This window comes from Ovis canadensis, chromosome 19, assembly GCF_042477335.2.
Source record: "Ovis canadensis isolate MfBH-ARS-UI-01 breed Bighorn chromosome 19, ARS-UI_OviCan_v2, whole genome shotgun sequence".
Classification (NCBI taxonomy): Eukaryota; Metazoa; Chordata; class Mammalia; order Artiodactyla; family Bovidae; genus Ovis; species Ovis canadensis.
The window spans coordinates 25,017,589-25,036,101 of NC_091263.1; the positions used below are offsets into that span (position 1 = coordinate 25,017,589).

The window sequence follows — 18,513 nt, forward strand, 5'->3', positions numbered from 1 at the left end:
AAAGTATTTACTCAGTTTCTCATAATTATAAGTAGTTTTTCATATTAACAATACACAGTCAGGGGCTATTTCGTTTAGTTGTTCTTTGCTTTCCCAGTAGAGTGGTAAAAGAAAAAAAGTTTATGCAGTGAGCACAAAATTATAACCCAAACCTTTTTAAAAGAATACATTTTCACCGTTAACCACATCTGTAAGAAACATTTCTTCCTGCCTTGCATAAACTAACATCGTAAAGAAATAGATCAAAGTCTGCTTCTAATGCTGACCTCAATTTCTGTTGGTTATGTATACTTACTTATTTTTATCTTGGTATATTGAGCTCTCTTGGTCATGTATCGAGTACATTCTACAAATGGCCCAGACATACATACAGTTGTTCAAATGAAAACATTGCTGAGATGATTTCTACTTCCCTTCCAACTGAGGGAGGGATGTGACTGCCCAAACTCAGCTTTGAGGAAACTCACCTCTGTGCTCAGTTCTGATAGGCAGCCCTCTGCTCAGTAATTAACTGTCCATGTACTTTCTCCTTTCCCAGGAAGAGTCGGAAAGGGCCAGGTATTCCCACAGATCCAGTCATCGTCGTCCTTCTCTGGTTTGTAATAACCTACAGACTTGCCTCTGATACTTTTCCTCACAGCTTGCTGCAGCCACTCACACACCTTTACTATGTTGTTTTTATCTTATCAGGGAGTTGAGGATGCATTGTCCATTCGAAGTCTTGGCAGTCACAGGGTTGGTATTTTAAGTTGTTTACACCCTAATAGCAAAGCTATATCCCTTTGTCTTTTCTAAAAAAAAAGAGAAAATATTGGCAAAGTTCTTTTCATTAGAAAGTGATATTTTCTCTCAAATTATTATTATAAGTAAATCAATTCTAAAATCATAAATATTTTCATCTATTAACATGTATATTTACTTTTTTTCTATAAAAGGACTTTTGATTTTGAAAAATCATCACAAAATAATAAGATTGATTTTATAAAATAACACCTGCATGGTTCTAACTTTCAGATTTTTCCTACTTTCAGATTTTTTTAAATGATAATTTTTTAATGAAATTTATTATTTGGGGGCATGGGTGACTAATTATAGTTTTATTCAGTAGAAAAATTGAACTGATTTTTAAAGTGCCTATCTTACCATATTTATAGAAATGATCATGCTTCAATATTTTGATTAATATTTTGTAGTTTGTCTCAAGTTTTTAGTGTACATCATTGTAAATCAAAATAAATGAGAAATTATTCATTAAAGGCTTGCATATTGTGCCAAAAAATCTGATCTCTGTTCTTAATGAATTGTGCTTAAAGCACATTGCCTTAGAGCAATGCTTTTAATTTGTACATTATTAATATAGTATATGTGCTAATATCTAGATTTTTTTTTTCATCAGTAAAATTCTGTTCTTGTTAAGATCTATGTTTGTTAATATCCCCAGGTCTAGTTTTCTTCCTGTCTTGTATAATATTCCTATCTTGTATTATTTTCCTATCTGGAAAATACACTGTATTATACTGTGTTCTGGTATTACTAGTTATTGATATGTTTGCATTCTTAAATAGTCTTTTACTCTGGTTATATATATATATTTTTTTAATTCACTTACGTTCTTAAGACCATGTTTTATTTTTAGATAATTTTCCTTTTGTTACAATCTGTTGCATATTGGCTGAGTGCAGCTTTTCCCATAAATTTTGCACACGCATATGCACTAAATCGAATGGCAGGCGAGATGATGTTTTCTGAATGTACAGTTGTTCCCAAGAGTGGTTATATTTCTCATTGGTGAATATAATCTACTGTCTTTTTAGAATAAATTAGTAAGCTAGTACTTGAATCAAATATTTTGGTTGATATAAAAGTTTAGATTTAAGAGAATATTAAAAAGCCTTTATAGAAATCTAACTAGTGGTTTAAGAATTATTTTAAAGGAAAAGAGCGTTAAGATAATAAATTTGTCATGCTTCTCCCTAGAGAGATTTGTAGTGCTTTTTTTTTCTCACAGGGAGTTAACAAAAGCTTAAAAGTTGAGCTTGGAGGGCTTTGAAAATAATCCCATCTCACCTTTTTTTAAAAAATATATGACTTATTGTAATGTTCATAGTGTGAAGTTCACAGTCTTCAAGCTGGTTATTTGTAAAGATGCATGGGAAACTTACATATTACTTTAACCTAATGGTAAAGCCATCCAAGTTCAACCTAATTTATTTTTAAAACAAATCTGTAAACAAGCAAAAAATAAATCTGCAATTAAATAAGGAATTGTTTACTCAGTGTCTATAAAGTGAGATTGATTTTCATTTCATGGAAATTACATCATTAAATAAATTTAAGATATAACTAGAACTCAAATGGTATTTTATTTCATTATGGTAGTTATGAAAATTTGCTAGTATGGTAGCAAAAAGTAAGACTCCTAATATTTTTAAAAAGCAGTCTGTGAACTTCAAGATTAGTAAAATTTTTACCTTGTAGAGACTTCAGTACTACTGTTAGTGTACATTTAGAATATTTAAATTTTTAGACTTTCTTAGAAATGTCTGACTGGAAATGAAAGCTTACTAATAACACAGTATAAAAGAAATATAGTTGAGATAAGTTTTTTCTTTTTTCCAACTTAATAATATTGGGAGTTTTAAATTTTCATCAAATTATTGCCTTTTAGAATAACTTTACCATCTACATTATACCGAAAATGTAGACAACTTGTGTTCTCTGTAAAAATACATGTGATGGCTTAAAACCCTGACCTGAATTTTATTGGGGTTTGCTATATTATTTGGGGTTTTGGTATTTCTTTTCTAGTTATTTTTTTAAACTTATGAGCTGTATATTAAAAAGTCTAAGACTTTTGAACCTTGTATTCGATACATGAACATTAGCAGTACTTGGATATGAGGAAGATGTGTTTATGGTTTCATGCCACATTCTTCGGACTTTGAGCTCTCCTTTTGTCCAGTTAACTGCCTTTTTTGAAAGGTGTCCTGCCTGAAGCTATGTGGGGTTAGAGATGGTATCAACGCTATGGACTTTCTGTATAAAAAGAGCAGAGATAGTTCAAGATGGTTCAAGATGGTAGGTAAGGGGAAGGAAGATTAAATCAAAGCCCTGAGTTTAGAATTGAAACAGTGCTTCTTTAAAAAGCAATCTACCTTTAAAAAAAAAAACTCTGACTGACTGCTTGGTCACTGCTTTTATGTATTGAAATTCAAGAAGACTATAAGGAAGAGATCCGAAATTAGAAAATGAGGTAATCTTGAATCAGAGTGGTAAGAATACATCACAGTTTTCACTGGTGGAGAGCTTCACTGTTGTTTTTTATTAGTTCCTATTTATCAGTGGCTTTAGTATAATTTTAATGATTTAATTTTAATATGCTTGGAATTTTTTATTCTGTCATTTACTCCTACACTGTTTAATTCTGTGGAAGAACCCATCGAAGGACGTTACGGGGACACGTTGGAGCAGAGCCCGTACACCCAGCAGTGAAGACCTCATGGCGTGTAGCCAGAGAAATGTGCAGCGTTAGTACTGTGCAGTCGCTGCTGACTCACAGCGCCCCGGGGGCCTGAGCAATAGGTCCATTCCCACAGAAACAAGCACTGGCCGAACTTTTGTTTCTGTAGCCTGCTTTTTAATACTTTTTATAATAGCAAGTTTGGAAATATTTTGTTTAGCTAGAGCCCTCAGTTCTTTCTTCTTTGATGAATCATTTGTTTTAAACAACATAAATGCCAACTGTCACATACCGGAGGATTCTTTTTGTTCACCAGGTGTACAACCAGTAGTAGCAACTGGGATGTCCAAATTGTGGATTTTCCTACCAGATTCAGCAGTTTTTAAAACTGAGGGAATTCCCTGGCGGTCCAGTGGTTAGAACTCCACTCTTCCAATGCTGGGGCCCAGATTGCATCCCTGGTCAAGGAACTAAGATCCTGCAAGCCTCACAGCACAGCCGAATAAATAGATAAACTAAAACTATCTGAGCTCTGCATTATATTTTGGAAAAAGAAAATCAAAGTAGATCATTTTCAGTTCAACTTGTCAAATCTTATGCTTTTGCAGAAGACCAGGTGTTACAGAGAGGATGAGAACTAAGACTGATTCCTTCAATGAACTTACCTGTTTGGGAGGATGGAATAGCTTATATGCAAGAATGTGTGATTTGAGTAATACATGTTTTGGTCATGGGTTTTTTTTTTTTTTAAACAAAAAAGGTATTTTGTTAACTGAGAGAAGTCGCAGGTAAAACTTTCATAGAGAAGGAACTTTATTTTCAGTGAAATGTCATTCACCACAGTGACTTTACCACGCACATCATTTACCACCAAATGCACACCATTAGGCATTTTAGAAAATTTTGGATAAACAAGATTTTTTTTTCACACGTGTAGTAACACTTTATATTCTGTTTTCATGATAATACAAGAAAAGTATGCAAATGCAGATATTTTGCTTCAGTACCTCTTAGTATTTACTGTAATATCATTTTCTCTGAATTTAATCTTGCCAGTGATAAAATTATACCACTTAGCCTTATACTTATAAAATACATTTTGGGGAGTTTCTGCATTATTTTTTGTGAATGATCATCTCATTAAGCATGAATTGAAACCTTTGTTCTGTCTGAACTATTATATTAATGCTTTATTAGAACTATACTTTAAAATTTTACCTTTTAGTCTATTTTAGGCTTTGTAAAATTGCAGCCTCTATGACAGGAATACATTTTACACTGTAATCCAATATTCATATGCAGAGATGTACCTGTTTTTGTATGTATATAAGTGTATAAAAATACAGAAACAAATTTTACAAAAATAATATTTACTGTACACGATCCACTCTAGTATTTTGTATTTTTTTATGTTGGTTGAACCCATAAATTGATTTTATGAACTACTAATGAGTTGCAGTCCACATTTAGAAAAACATTACTTTAGATCAGGTTTCTGAATAGTGTTCCCTAAGATCCTAAATGGGTAGAAGAGTTGCAAAAGAAAGATATTTTTACCAAACTACCTGAGGAACTTGTTCATTGCTTTTGTTTTATACATTGCTCTTCTGGGCAAGATTGCTTAAAAAATCTGACTAGAATGCTTAAAAAAATTAGGAAAACACAAATCTGAGTAGTTAGTTACTATTTAATTTGGTTTCTTGGATTGGACATGTGGTGCTAAACATATTATTTTCTTAAAGACCCTACAGGAAATATGGCTTTCTGGTCTTGTCATAAATTCTATACCTATTTTCTTTGATTTATATTTCATGCCACTTATATGTATACTATCCACTCCACACTTTGCTCTGACTGAGTTTCTAGCTTTGTTCACTATTTTTCACAGGGAAAGTTCTTGAGAAGGAATGTTTTCCAGGTGTGTGCACAAGCAGATCCAAGGGAACTTTCCCCATTTTAATGCTGCAGTTGTTGTTTGTCTTTTAGTTTTGTTTTGTGTTTTTTTGGTAAGTTTCATCATAGCTATGTGTTCCTGCTTCATTGCTTCTCCATGACTTGCTTTTGCCACGTTCCACATGATGGACAATGATGGTCACAGACCGTTAGGATGCTTAATTCCTGTATTTAAAGGCTTCCTTGGGTGTTCTGTGCTGCAGTGTACTGGGGTGAATCATCTGAACATTACTGATTATAAATTCTGGATTTGAATGAGAACATGAAGTTTTTCCTGTACATATAGTTTAACAATAACCTATACTAGGAAAGAGTGAGGGGGAGAGTATTCTTTAATTCACATGTCACAGCTGTTATGTTTAATAATTTGGGGATTTTAAAGTAGTGCTGGATTTTTCATAATTTTATGAATGTTGCTTCCCCCCGCCTTTGTATTTCTGATTTTGGGAATACAACCAACTTTCACCTTTTCCTGAAATCCAGTATGATGCTCTTAAGGATAGATCATCAAGACTTTCATCATTAGTATGTATTGCATGACTTTGTGTTAAATTTAGTTACACTTTATAAACAATTGGTGATGCTAATCCTAGATGATGTCTAACTTTTTCACGGGTCTGTTGTGATGTTTGGGGGAAATATATGACTAACGGCAAATTCTAGTGTGCAGTTGTGGCATGATTTAGCACTTGAATAGCTTTGCCTTGTAGGATCTCAGGATCATATAAAAACTTTTTTGCTTTCCTATTCAGGACTAAGATTGGTAGTAGTATCTTTTCTTAAAGTGATGAGTCACCCAGCTGACACATACTCATTGCCCTGGAAGACATGTTTCCAGCGGTGTTTTGAGATGTACTGAACTACAGCAGCATGTTTTACAACTACACCTGCTATGTTTTATGTTCTGTGTCACAAGCCAGCAGGTGTGAAAGGATTCAGGTGACAACTGAAACATCAGTTCCGTCCACTCATTTTTGCTTGATTTGGTTTATTTTTGATGGCATGTCATTTTGGCCAAGGAAGTTTACTTGTAGTGTGTTTTTCTTGGGTTAATGTATCCATACATTGCCACAGCTCTTATGTTCAGAGTAATAATGTCTAAAAGAAAGATATGCACTTTAAAAAAAAAGGAAAGTGAATTTGTAATCACTGATTCAGGATCTAGCTGTGCATGTTTCAGGTGATGTGTGTAGAGCAGGCTGTTGATTGCTAGGCCCCTTCTAGCTGCATCTCCTCCTTTCAGACCAAAGGTGCGTATCCACATTGGACTTCTTATCTGCCAGTTGTCCTGTTTAGTAGTATTGCTGTCTTCTATCCCCTCACATGCACTTGGCTCTGACTCCTAGAAGTTACATCCAAGGATGTCAGGGTATTATCTAATGATACTGCTGCTGCTTGAGACGGGCCACGCTGTGTAGGCTGCTCTCTGCTGAGCGGCGCCTGCTGTGGGACCAGTAACTCGGGTTAGGAGGACTGTCTCGGGCAGCGCAGTGTTAACGTTTTCTGTTCTCATCATGCTTTGGTGGATGCACAGGATTGCTCTTTGGCCTTTAAGTAAGGAGGACTGCAAAAGGAAGTGGCCTCTCTTGTCACTCATACCTTTTTAAAGAAGCAGAGACTCAAATGAGGTGTGGTGTGAAGGCCCCCACTTAGAGCCTGCTGGTTCTGAGCCCTAATTCAGCTTTCAGTTGGCTCCACACTGAGCTGGGTGGCATGGGGGGCTGAGGGGATGCTGGTGTGTGGCAGGCTGTGTGCCTGAGCCCGTTTCCCACTAGCAGGAGGGAAATGGAGAGCATGCATGTAGACTGCTGTGTCTCATGTGGGCCTGTTTCCATGTATGATTTTAAGATGCACTTTATTAAATTATCTTAAGACTTCACTATATGATCTTTAAAGTTAACATCAATATTTACTTCCAGAATCATTCTTACAGTCACTCTTATGGAATGAAGAAGAGATCTTCTGGTTCTCATAAAGACCCACTGGTTAGTTCTGTTGTGTCTCATATCACAGTACTTTGTGTGGTTGTAAAATTCACTGATCCTTTCAGGGAAATTAAGAATTATGACTGCATTGGTGTGCTCTTCAGGCATTATTGAAACCTGATAATGTACTGAAACATAACTTACCAGAGCCTTATTTAAAAATAATTTTGTGTTCATGTACAAGATTTAATATCAAGTTAACATATGATGGGCTTCCCTGGTATCTCAGCTGGTAAAGAATCCACCTGCAACGCAGGAGACTCTGGTTCGATCCCTCGATCGGCAAGATCCCGTGGAGAAAAGATAGGATACCCACACCAGTATTCTTGCCTGGAGAATTCCATGGACAGAGGAGCCTGGCAGGCCCCAGTCCATGGGGTCGCAAAGAGTCAGAAACGACTGAGCGACTTTCACTTCACTAACGTATGCTAACCCTGGTGGCTAGAGTTAGGAAAGTGTCACACTAAGTTCATTAATACTGTACTTTCATCTGTGAATTGCCCTTTGGAGGACTGTACCTTAATAGGTTTAGTGAGATTCTTATAACTTATTTTGGATATTTGAGTTGATTTAGTTGTGATGTTGGGCTTCCCTGGTGGCTCAGATGGAATCTGCCTGCAATGCGGGAGACCTGGATTTGATCCCTGGGTTGGGAAGATCCCCTAGAGGAGGGCATGGCAGCCCACTCCAGTATTCTTGCCTGGAGAATCCCTCGGAGCAGAGAAGCCTGGTGTGCTACAGTCCATGGGATTGCAAAGAATCGGACACAACTGAACGACTAAGCACAGTTGTGGTATTATAGCCAGTACCAAACTCACGTGTAGCTGTCATTCTGAATGATTGTTTTTTATAGATTTGAGATTTGAGGAACTTGAAATTAATGTTCTGGTAGAACAACAAAGTTTATGATGGCAGAATTCCCATGCTGTCTTGCAGAAAATTCTTCAACCTATAGTGTAATTAAACTGTAGGACTAATAGTGCTCTCCATTCCAGCCAGCCTGCTAAATGGCATTGCTGTGGAGGAAAAAAACCGTCTACAGTGCCTATTTGGGGTGCTGGGAACACCTCCTCCCTGTTGAGGTGCAGCAGCACTGGCAGAGGAAGTGCAGCCCAAGCTCCTTGCTAACTCAGGGCTCCCTCGGGTAGGGCTCTGACCATTGGTGAGGTGGAGAGAGGGGTGGGAACCCTTGGCTGGTAGAAATGAGGAAGGAGGCAAGGATGAAATGGGAGGACGAAATGGGAGGACATTAGTGAGAGGCCCTGGCAGGTGGAGTATTGGGAGCTCTGGGGAGAAGTGAGTCACGGTGTCTCTCAGAGGGTGTGGTGCAGGCAGGTCGGGCAGGGCAGGGTTGCGATGGGAGGAGGGCTGTCCCCTATTGCAGTGTCAACAGTGGAGGAGCCATCGTTCAGTCAGAGATTGCCTGGGCTTCCTTAACCTTGAGCAAAAAAGGTGGCTGAAATTGTTTAGATGATTTCTTTCCCCCCTCAAGCAGTCACAATAATGTAATTGCTTCCCTTAGTGTATTGAAGAAGAACCTGCCGTAGACCAAACCATATTTACTGCTCACACTCTTTCTTTGGTAATTTAATTTGATCAGTTTATTTGAACAAACAATGGAATTAGGAGTTTTGAAAAAAAATAGCTTTAATGATTTCTGTAATGTTTCCAAATAGATTATAAAAGTGGTAATTATCCATTCATCCTGGGTTTTTCAAGGACATTCCTAAGTGTGACATGAGAATAATTCACTTCCTATTTCCTTTCTATTTTATCTGAGGGTTTATATTCTTTTTAAAGTAAAGAAAAAATAGCAATGATTTGGTTTGGAAAGTTAACCTGTAATATTAGTCTTTTTTGAGAGACTTGAAATCGCTGTTATTTTGACTTTGACTTAATATAATTCAAATCTTGAAAATCATTGTTTTGGAGAAGGGATTTGGGAATATCCAATTTTGTCATTATTGTTAGGTTAACAGCATTTAACCTAAGAAAAATGTGTTTGATTTTGCTTTTTGCAGAGTGGCCTCTACTTTGACCAAAGAAACTATAGCAGTCTCAGACATAGCAAACCCACCTCTGCCTACTGTTCTCGGGTTTGTCACAAGATTTTTTGGCTTTATTTGTTTTATCCAACTTTAACACATTTCTAATCCCCTGTTTTGCATTTTGACTAGTTAGGACTAATCTGTGAATGGCTGTGTTTGTACAGGTTTGTGATAACTGAATTCACATTGTCTGTGTGAGTGTATCTTTAAATGATGGTAACTATTGAATCACCACATTTATTAATGAGTACCATTTTTTTCCAATTTTTTAAGTGAAAAATATTTACATTTACAAAAAAGTTCAAAGAATTATGTAGTAACCACCCACATACCTATACTCAGATTCAACAATTAACATTTTTACTGTATTTCCTTTATCGTGTAATTATCTGACTGTCCCACTGTGTTTCCATCAGTCCATCTTTTTGGGAAGGGCACATTTCAAAAGAAGTTGTAGGCATCAATACATATCACGGTGTGTGTCCTTTTACTAAAAGTGTACATGTGGAAATATAAACTATAAGTGTGATGAGAGGGAATTCCCTGGTGGTCCAGTGGTTAGGGCTCAGCGTTCCACTGCCAGGGCCTGAGTTCAGTCCCTGGTTGGGGAACTAAGATCCCACAAGCTGAGCAGCATGACCAAAAAAATACATGACGAGAAGAACGTAATTATGTAATGTGAGAATCTCTTGTTCTTTCAAGGCATTTGGCATGCCGTACATTTAGAACATATTAAATATATGGCATGCAGTGCATTTAAAATAATTCAGTTGTCAAAACCTGCATACATGATTTAGTCTTATTTTCCATGTCTGATTGGGCTTAGTGAAAAAGAACTGAAAGTGTACTGAGATGACATCAGGAAGAAAGATTTAATTCCTTTTAAAATAATGCTGTGCCTTGTTTAATGCATGGATTCACTGTGGCCAGTATAATTTATCTAATTAAACAAAGGCACTTTGCCCATGGCTCACTCTGAAATATAGGTTTTCTAATCCACTTGGAAAAGAGTGTTTATAGCAATAACTCAGAGCTCATTACCTGGCTCCCCGTAATCGGGATAAGCCCATTCGCTGTCACAGGAGCTGCTGGTAACTACTGCGACGTGGTCACGGTTTGCCACGCCCCCTGTGCTGTGGCCCTTGTCCCCAGAGCATTTTCTTAGGTGGCCCTCTTATCGCCTGACATTAATGTTCAGAGACCAGTGGGACTTAAAACACATTTATAGAAAACCATTCCAAGTGTTTTTCTTTCTGATCCCTTAAAATTGATAGTTAAAGAGATTTCTAATGGTTAAGTTTTTCTCATTTTGTGTGTCACTTAACTGCCTTAAACACTTAGGAATTACTGATGAATTATGGAATATAAAATAAGCATAAGCTTTCTGCTTTCATGATGGTGAGACCAGTTCTCCCTGTCTTTTCTTGCTTGTGTTTTGTTTTCGTTTCTTAGCAGTCTTCCTCCCTGTACAGCGACCCTCTGGCGACATCCAGGAGCTACAGGGTTAGTACTTCCTGCGGAGTGTGGTGCCTTCAGAGCTGCCGGCTCCTTTCCTTCGGGTTAAATCATGCGCTTTCTCCATAGGCCTCCTCCACTGTAAATTCTGGTCTGCTGAGAAGCGCCAGTCTGGTTTGTATTTCCCACTCCCAATGTGTGTACTCTTGGAGGAGCCATTGCCATGATGCTGACTCTAGCTTGACATCTTTCCTCCAAAATAGCCAAGGACACGCGGCTTCGGTGCTGTGTGTACTGCAACATGTGCTGCCTGTGCTTATAGTACAAAACTTGAGGGGAGTAAAAATGAGCGTGTTCTCCTCACAGTGGTAGATACTGCTGGCTGTTGCGGGCCCTTGCCTAGAATTGGCTTCCTAGAGGAGGTGGATTTGCATGGGTTCTGCTCCACTTGCATACTTGTGTGAGATGGCTGCCTAGGCATGGGATGTCGTATTTTTGGAGGGGAACAGCTGTGGCCTTGGCCACATCAATACTCGGCTCTAATGAAGCCAGCTGACTCGAAAGCCAAAACAATCGCTCTGTGTAATGTGCAATGGTGAGTTGGTTGCTTTCAGGCTGTTTTGTTGTGGCCTCTTCTAGTGACCGGGAACCTGAGGCTTTGTGCTTAATTTTATCGTGACACTGGGCAAAACTTTCTGTACTTCACTTTCTTACCTGTTTTCTTCCCTCTTTTGAGAGAATAAATTGGTAAATGTTCTCCTAATTTCATAACATGATGATGAAAGGCTATGCTGTAACCAGTGGTGCTGTTTGAAATAAAGTGTGAGCCTGAAGCTTTACTGAGGCTGATGCAGGAATTTATGCAGACATAAACGAGTCTTATCACCTCGGGAGGCTGTGCACTTAAACACTATTCTTCAGCTTTTTTGGAACTGAGTACTTTGAAGAAGTTATATCACTTTGAAAATAACTTTGACGCTGAATGGCTAAATGGCATTTCCTTTGTTCTTCAGGTGTCATTGTATAATGGTGGATTATATAACCCTTACAGTTCTCGAACTGTAAGTCCAAGCAGGGGGAGGTGGTGAGGAGGGCGAGGTGTAGGTGGGCACAGTTTACTTAGAAAAAGCCAGTTAATCTGACCTGTAATAACTCTCCAAGCTGTGAGACCCATCAGCTTGTCAACTGTGACTCTCCCCCAAGCTGTGAGAAAGTGCCTGCTGCAAACTGAGGCTTAAGTGTGAAGGCTGTACGAGCAGAGAAACCTCTTTTCTGGCTCATCAGTTCCTCAGGGAGAGGATGAGAATAGCGCTTCTTGGGGCACCCCCTTCTTCTCTCCTTGCTCTTGCTGGGGGCTGCTGGGTCATGAGAGTAGGAGTGCAGTAGGCCTCCAGCCGGGGGAGTAACTGTTACTTTCACCTGGGAACCAGGCTGAGTCAGGTCCAGGGGCACTGATGTATTCCCAGCGGGAAAAGGAGCTGATCGTTATTGTAAAACCTGTCTTCTTGGAAACTTTATAGCCATCTGAATACAGTTTTCACTCATCAAGAACGAGTTCATCCCGAAGCAGTCCTGTGGTGAGCTGCCTGGTCTCTTTGCATGTTCTGTAGACACTTCTGATTGGTTCATTAATCTGTACTCACAATTCAGAATATCGAGAGTGTGGTGTGTTTCACCCTTTTGTGCATGGATTGCCATTTTCCTTCAGTACACAAACTCAAGAACTAATTTGTCTGAATTGGTGGTTTCTGTATGAATGTGACTTAGCACATAATTCTTAAATGAGTCTGAATCTAGTGCCATTAGAATTTTTTTTTTTGTAACTGTCATTTGGAAATTCTTTTTTTTCCCCCAGTTGGTGGTAATGCAGGGTGTGAGTTAGCTGCCCTGTCCTTTTTCTTTCTCCTTTTCATCTCTCCTTTATACATTGAACCATTCCACTTGCTTCCTAGCCCTTCGATCAGTGGAGTGAGAGAAAAAATATATCAACTTTTAAAAAATTGCTACATAAAACACGAAACTGGGACAATTCTAATTACCCAGTCTTTCTAGAGTATTAAAACTTGTTTTAAATTTATAAATGTAATATTAGCTTAAGGAAAGTACAAAGTAGAAGTCCTCTGGCCCTTTTCTCCTGTTTCTGTCCCCCGAATGCAACCTCTGTTTGTGTATAACCTTTCAGAGATATTTTATGTCTGTACGAGTGTCCTGTGTTTGAACAGTATGCAAGTGACTCATGTACATAATGATGCTTAACTTGTTTTCTTTACTCACAGTATCTTTTCAAATTAGTATTTAAAGATTTATTTTATTCTTTTTTGGGGGGACATTTAAAAGATTTTCAAAAATAAGTCATGTCCCTTTCTATTTCCACTGAGTGCCTCTTGGAGATTAGTTCTATGTCAGCACATTTTTTTTTAATGGCAATGTATCATCATTCTGTTAGTGCCTGGGCTGTCGATTTGAAAAACTGCTCCCGTTTTGATGAGCTTTTAGGTTGTCAGATTTTTGCTACAACAGATACTTGTACAATGAACATGCTTATACAAATATATTTTTGTGTACTTAGTAGATAGATCTGCATGGTAAATTGCTAATCATGAAATGATGGGAACCAAAGAGTATGTACATTTATATATTACCATATTACCCACCAAAAAGACTGTACTAATTACTATTTTTAATAGCAAATTATGACTTTCTTGGAACCACCTTGTTATTCTTGATGGTGTTAAAATTGGAGAAATTATTAAGCAGTTTCTTAAAGGTCAGCATAGGTTACTTTGTAGAGTAGAACAGACAAGTTATATGGATTTTCCTCTATGTATAAGTTTGACTCATTTTCCCTGCCATTTCCAAGTGACATTTATCAAGGATTCCACTCTTACAGTTAACAAAAAGTTATTAAAGGGATATTTAAGGAGATAAATGCTCTTTCACAGGAGGAAGTTTATATTTAACCCACCTGGTAATAAAATTCCACTTGGCAATTCTTGAGCCTGATGTCATTTTTAGTGTCCCAACTGTGATGGTCCCTTGCCCCCCCCAAAAAAAGATTATGGTAATGTTTTTAGTTGAGTGTAGAATCTTGTCCTTGTGTGCTGGCTACATGTCATTTCATTTGCAAGTTGGGGCTCAGAGTTATTCCCCCAGTGATGCCAGAATGGCCCCTTGGTGAAGTCAGAATGGAGGCAGCCTGCACACTGCAGGTGCGTCCCGCTGCTGCTGACGGAGGAGGGCACCGCGCAGTAGCATGAGGAGCACATGGAGATGTGCTGTGCAGGAGTGAGTGGAGGGCAGCAGGGGTCGTCAATCCAGTGTCCTCAGTGTAGGAAGTTCTGTGTTTGACATATTATTTCATTTGAGAAGATGATTTTTTTCCTCTCTCAAACTGAAAGACAGTGTATTTATTGACTTAATGAATTATAAGATTATAATTCATTGTAATAAGTGGATCCCAGAGGGCCTAGAGGTTTAAAAAGCATGAGGTCCCTAGCAGGTTTTGGCTAGTAGAGTCATGCTTTGCCCCCCTTTTTCTTTCATTCAACTTAAAAGGTAAACACTATTTTAATCTTTGTGCTTTTGCGAACTATCTTTTGGTTTTTGGTGATTATTCATTATGCCTCAAAACAGCTTTTTGGTTTAATGGCGCACAGTAGTGGTGCTAATTGCAATCAATACTCATAGAGAGCATTTGCGTGTTTCCCAAAGCCTGCCTTCCTGTCCTTATGGTCACGGGAAGACCATATACCTATAGTGAAAGTGCATCTTTGTCATTATCTACTTTTAATATCCATAGTTCATCGACGATGACACTGCAAGCATTGCGTCTTCTGGTTGCGCCAGCCGTGGGCGAAGGGACAGCGTGGTGAGCGTGTTTTGCATGCAAACACATCTAATAAGTTTTAAAACTGCACTGTGTGATCACATGAAATCTATTGCAAACTGAAATTTGCACTTGATGAAATGAGCATTTTCTTCAAATTTAGTTTATATGAATAATTTACCTTCAGAAATGTATTCCTGAGAATACATTTTCTCAGTGGGCTGTGTAAACTTTCCTAATGACACCTCTTATGTGCTAGTCATTATGTACTTGACAGATTTTCACTTTTTATTCTTTGTTGCTGTTTTATGCACATGCATGTATATGCACAGTTCACCAAAAACAAAAAAATTCTCAAACAAGATTAATGTTTCCACATTCTTTAAAACTCATTACTATGGATTACAAATCATGCTGCCATTAATTAGTAGTTTTCTTCACTATGTATTTAACTATTGTTTATATGTCTTTTAAGACCTGTGAATTTTTTGAGTTGCTGGTGGCAAAATTTAAAAATACTGTCTTAGAATTCAACTAGAGTTACAATTGTAAAGGTAAGGAATAGCTATGTTAGAATATAAACTATATGATTTCAGGTTTTTTTATGAAACAAGCAATTTTACAGAGAGCTGACATTTTTGCTTTATTAAGAATTGATTTGAAAATTACTTTGAGAATGGTGTGTCAGCTTAGAGCTAAAAGAAAAAAAGAGAGCCCAATAACTGAGAGGCTATAGAGGCTATAATTCCTTTAAGAAATTAGAAGGCCATTTACTTTGAGTCATGTTTTGTGAAAGATTGTGAACCCAAGCTTTTCATAGAAAGGGGGAACAGCAAGAGTTTGTGAGCTTTGTTGCCAGAAATACAGTGATTGAACTAAGACAGTTTTGGTTCCTTGGCAAGCCAGATAATGCTCATCATCACGGCTGAAGAGGAGCGAACAGTCCCCGACACCCGAAAACACCCTGGCAAGTGGTGGGGTGGAAAGGGCAGGGGCTTGGACCGCTGCTCCCACCTGTTAGTTGTGTTAATAGTGGTTCCTTTACTTATTATTTTTACCTATTTAATGAGCATGTAATCACTATCTTTGTAGGTAGGCTTAATATATGACGTAAATGAACTATCGAAATTCTGAGATAGTGGGTACCTTTATAGTATTACATGTAAATTTAAGTTGCATTACTGTTACTGTAAACAAGAATACTATTGCATGATCATCTCAGCTCTTCATAAAACTTCATATTTGTAAGCCTTAAAGAAGGCAGCTGTGTGCATGGGCTTCCAGATTCCTTTCTGGAAGAGAAGAGTTTTTGAGCAAGGAAATCAGACAGAACTGAGGTAAGCAGTAGCTGATGCGTGAGGTAACGAATGTTCATTGATTAAAGCAATTATCCTTCAATAAAAAGAAAAGAATGTTCATTGTTTTTTAATTCAACAAATGCTTATGGAGTGAGTACCAGTTATATATGAGGCACTGTGTTAATGGCTGGGAATAATGCTACGCAGGCCAGATTGCTGACTTCATGGAGCTTACATCCTAATGAAAGAAATAGGGGGGAAAACTGGTAAAGGAAGGAACAAAAAGAGAAAGTAAACCCAGAGACTGTGAAGAGAAAAAGCAGGTGATACGATAGAGGACATTGAGTGGAGTGTGTGTCCCTTCGGGATGGGGTGATCAGAGAAGGCGTCTCCAAGGGAGGTGACCTTGGAGCTGAGAGTTCTTAGGCCAGTGCCAGCAGCTAAGGTGGGAAGAGACGGTTGTGTTTAGGGAACCAGAAAGAGGCCATGTAGTTCCTTCATTGTTCTGTTCTACAGTTCCTGGTCCTGAGAAATGTGAAAAGAGGAAACTGGGTAAAAGGCACAATAAATACTCTGCAGGTGGTTCTGCATTCAGCATATATGTGCTTAGCAGAGTCAGTAGCTATAATGCATTATACATTTGTGGAATATAGTGGAGGCTTTAGGTAAATGCTATCCTAGAATCCCTCGTTATGAGGGTGATGCTCCTCTTCAGGCAGTAGATGGTGATCTCTGTAGCATAGAACTCTGACTAAAATTAAGAAGAGTTTATTTTAGGGAGCTGTGAAGTCATTTTGGAGCCCTTTACATTTCTTTCTTACCTTCTTGAGTGGGTAATCGCAGCACTTCCCTCATTTCATTTCTTGATACTTTATCACACAACAAAAAGAAAAAAGAAGGTTTCCCCTCATATGACAATGTTATCGTTTTGTTCTCTCTCTTCTTAATTTTAAAGCATCTCATTTTTTCTAACTGAAAGGTTTCTGCTGCTGATTATTTTAGTCGCTCCAATCGTAGGGGGAGCGTCGTCTCTGACGTGGATGACGTGAGCATCCCAGATCTGACCAGCGTGAGTGCAGCGCATGGGGACCCACTGTCTCAGGCTTGTGACTAACAGCTAATACAGTAGCTATTTTAAAATCAGAATTTAATTTATTTGAGTACACTAGCATTAAATAGTTTTTTGTTTTGTTTCAAAATGTATACATTGATATGTTCTTATTTTTTAAAACACTTTTTCCTATGGAAATTTTCCAGAAGCAGCCCAAACAATTATTGGTCAATTTTGTTTCATCTCTTTCTTCCTCTTTCCCTCCTTATTTTCCCCTGAATTATTTTAAAGCAAATCCCATACATCATGCCATTTCCCAATAAATCGTTCAGTATGCCTCTCTAGTTAAGAACTTTTTTCTTATTTATTGTATCAAACCTAAGAAAAGGATAAAAACTCCTTAAACCCTTCTAATACCTTTCCCATATTTAGATACTCCTGATTGGTCTTAAAATTTTTCTTCTCTTTTCATTTTGGTGAATCTATAAATTTTTAGGTGGACTTTGAAGGCTGAACAGTAAAATACACTACTTAGTCAAGTGTCACTAATTCACCGTAGCTGGGAAGAATCCGAATAGCTTTTGAGTGTTTGGACTAGGGCGTTGTGTTTGAGGAAGTGCCTGCCCGCTGCCTTCACGTTCGTTACGTGTGCTCTCTACTGAGTCGTGGCCAACTCTTTGCGACCCCATGGACTGTAGCCTGTCAGACTCCTCTGTCCATGGAGTTCTCCAGCAAGAATGTTAGATTGGGTTACCTTTCCTCCTCCAGGGGATCTTCCCAATCAGGGATCGAACTGTGTTTCCTGAATTCCCTGCATTGCCAGGCAGATTCTTTTACCACTGGGCCGCCTGGCAAGCCCTCACATTCACTGAGAACTGCATTTAGGAAAGAGTGTCCAGTAGAAATGCCTGGAGGCATTTACCTTAATGAAGGAACCCACAGCAGCAGATATCTGCCTGCCTGGTATATCTAACAGCCTGATTTTCTGCCTGTGTAACACCTTCTCTCTGTTGCTGACATTAGTGTTGTTTTGTGTTGTTTTGCCCTTGAACCAATAACTGCTCTAGTTATCAACTCTTTGAAGCAGATGAGGCAGAGTTTCTTAACAAAAAATTAGACCCTTTTTTAAATGAAGAGATAGTTCTTTATATTTAGCACATCACAGATTATATTTAAATAGCTACTTCTGAGTGACTGATCCTAGAAAACAGTTCTAAGTGTGGTCCTCAAGTATTCCAGATTGTTGGCTCTCAAAGCTGGCTGAGCAACAGCCCCTGTCTTGGCTTTCATCAGATCAAAGAATCTCTCTGCACCCAAGTTAGAAGACTGGCTCCCAGGTCTTTCCCCTGAAATATTGCCTATTTTATTAATTTGATTATATTAACCTGTTTTTTCATAGATATAATCAACTTATTATGTACCCCCTTTCCCTTGAAA

The 18,513-nt window shown here is 38.1% G+C and overlaps 1 protein-coding gene across 43 annotated transcripts in view; it reads left to right on the forward strand.

Annotated features, from left to right (window-relative positions):
• The window catches only part of LRRFIP2 (LRR binding FLII interacting protein 2), a 111,005-nt gene that overhangs the window by 51,076 nt on the left and 41,416 nt on the right, over positions 1-18,513 (forward strand). For 7 of the 43 annotated variants that reach the window (XM_069561242.1, XM_069561249.1, XM_069561257.1 and 4 more), the window contains exons 5-15: positions 539-595; positions 691-735; positions 5,897-5,938; positions 7,333-7,398; positions 9,420-9,494; positions 10,899-10,949; positions 11,031-11,075; positions 11,915-11,962; positions 12,422-12,478; positions 14,701-14,769; positions 17,005-17,094. The exons of 11 other annotated variants lie outside the window; for them this stretch is intronic. In XM_069561242.1, the coding sequence (XP_069417343.1) occupies positions 539-595; positions 691-735; positions 5,897-5,938; positions 7,333-7,398; positions 9,420-9,494; positions 10,899-10,949; positions 11,031-11,075; positions 11,915-11,962; positions 12,422-12,478; positions 14,701-14,769; positions 17,005-17,094 (645 nt within the window). The remainder of the gene's footprint in view (positions 1-538; positions 596-690; positions 736-5,896; positions 5,939-7,332; positions 7,399-9,419; positions 9,495-10,898; positions 10,950-11,030; positions 11,076-11,914; positions 11,963-12,421; positions 12,479-14,700; positions 14,770-17,004; positions 17,095-18,513) is intronic. 25 more of the 43 variants (XM_069561248.1, XM_069561256.1, XM_069561265.1 and 22 more) reach the window with 12 other exon arrangements.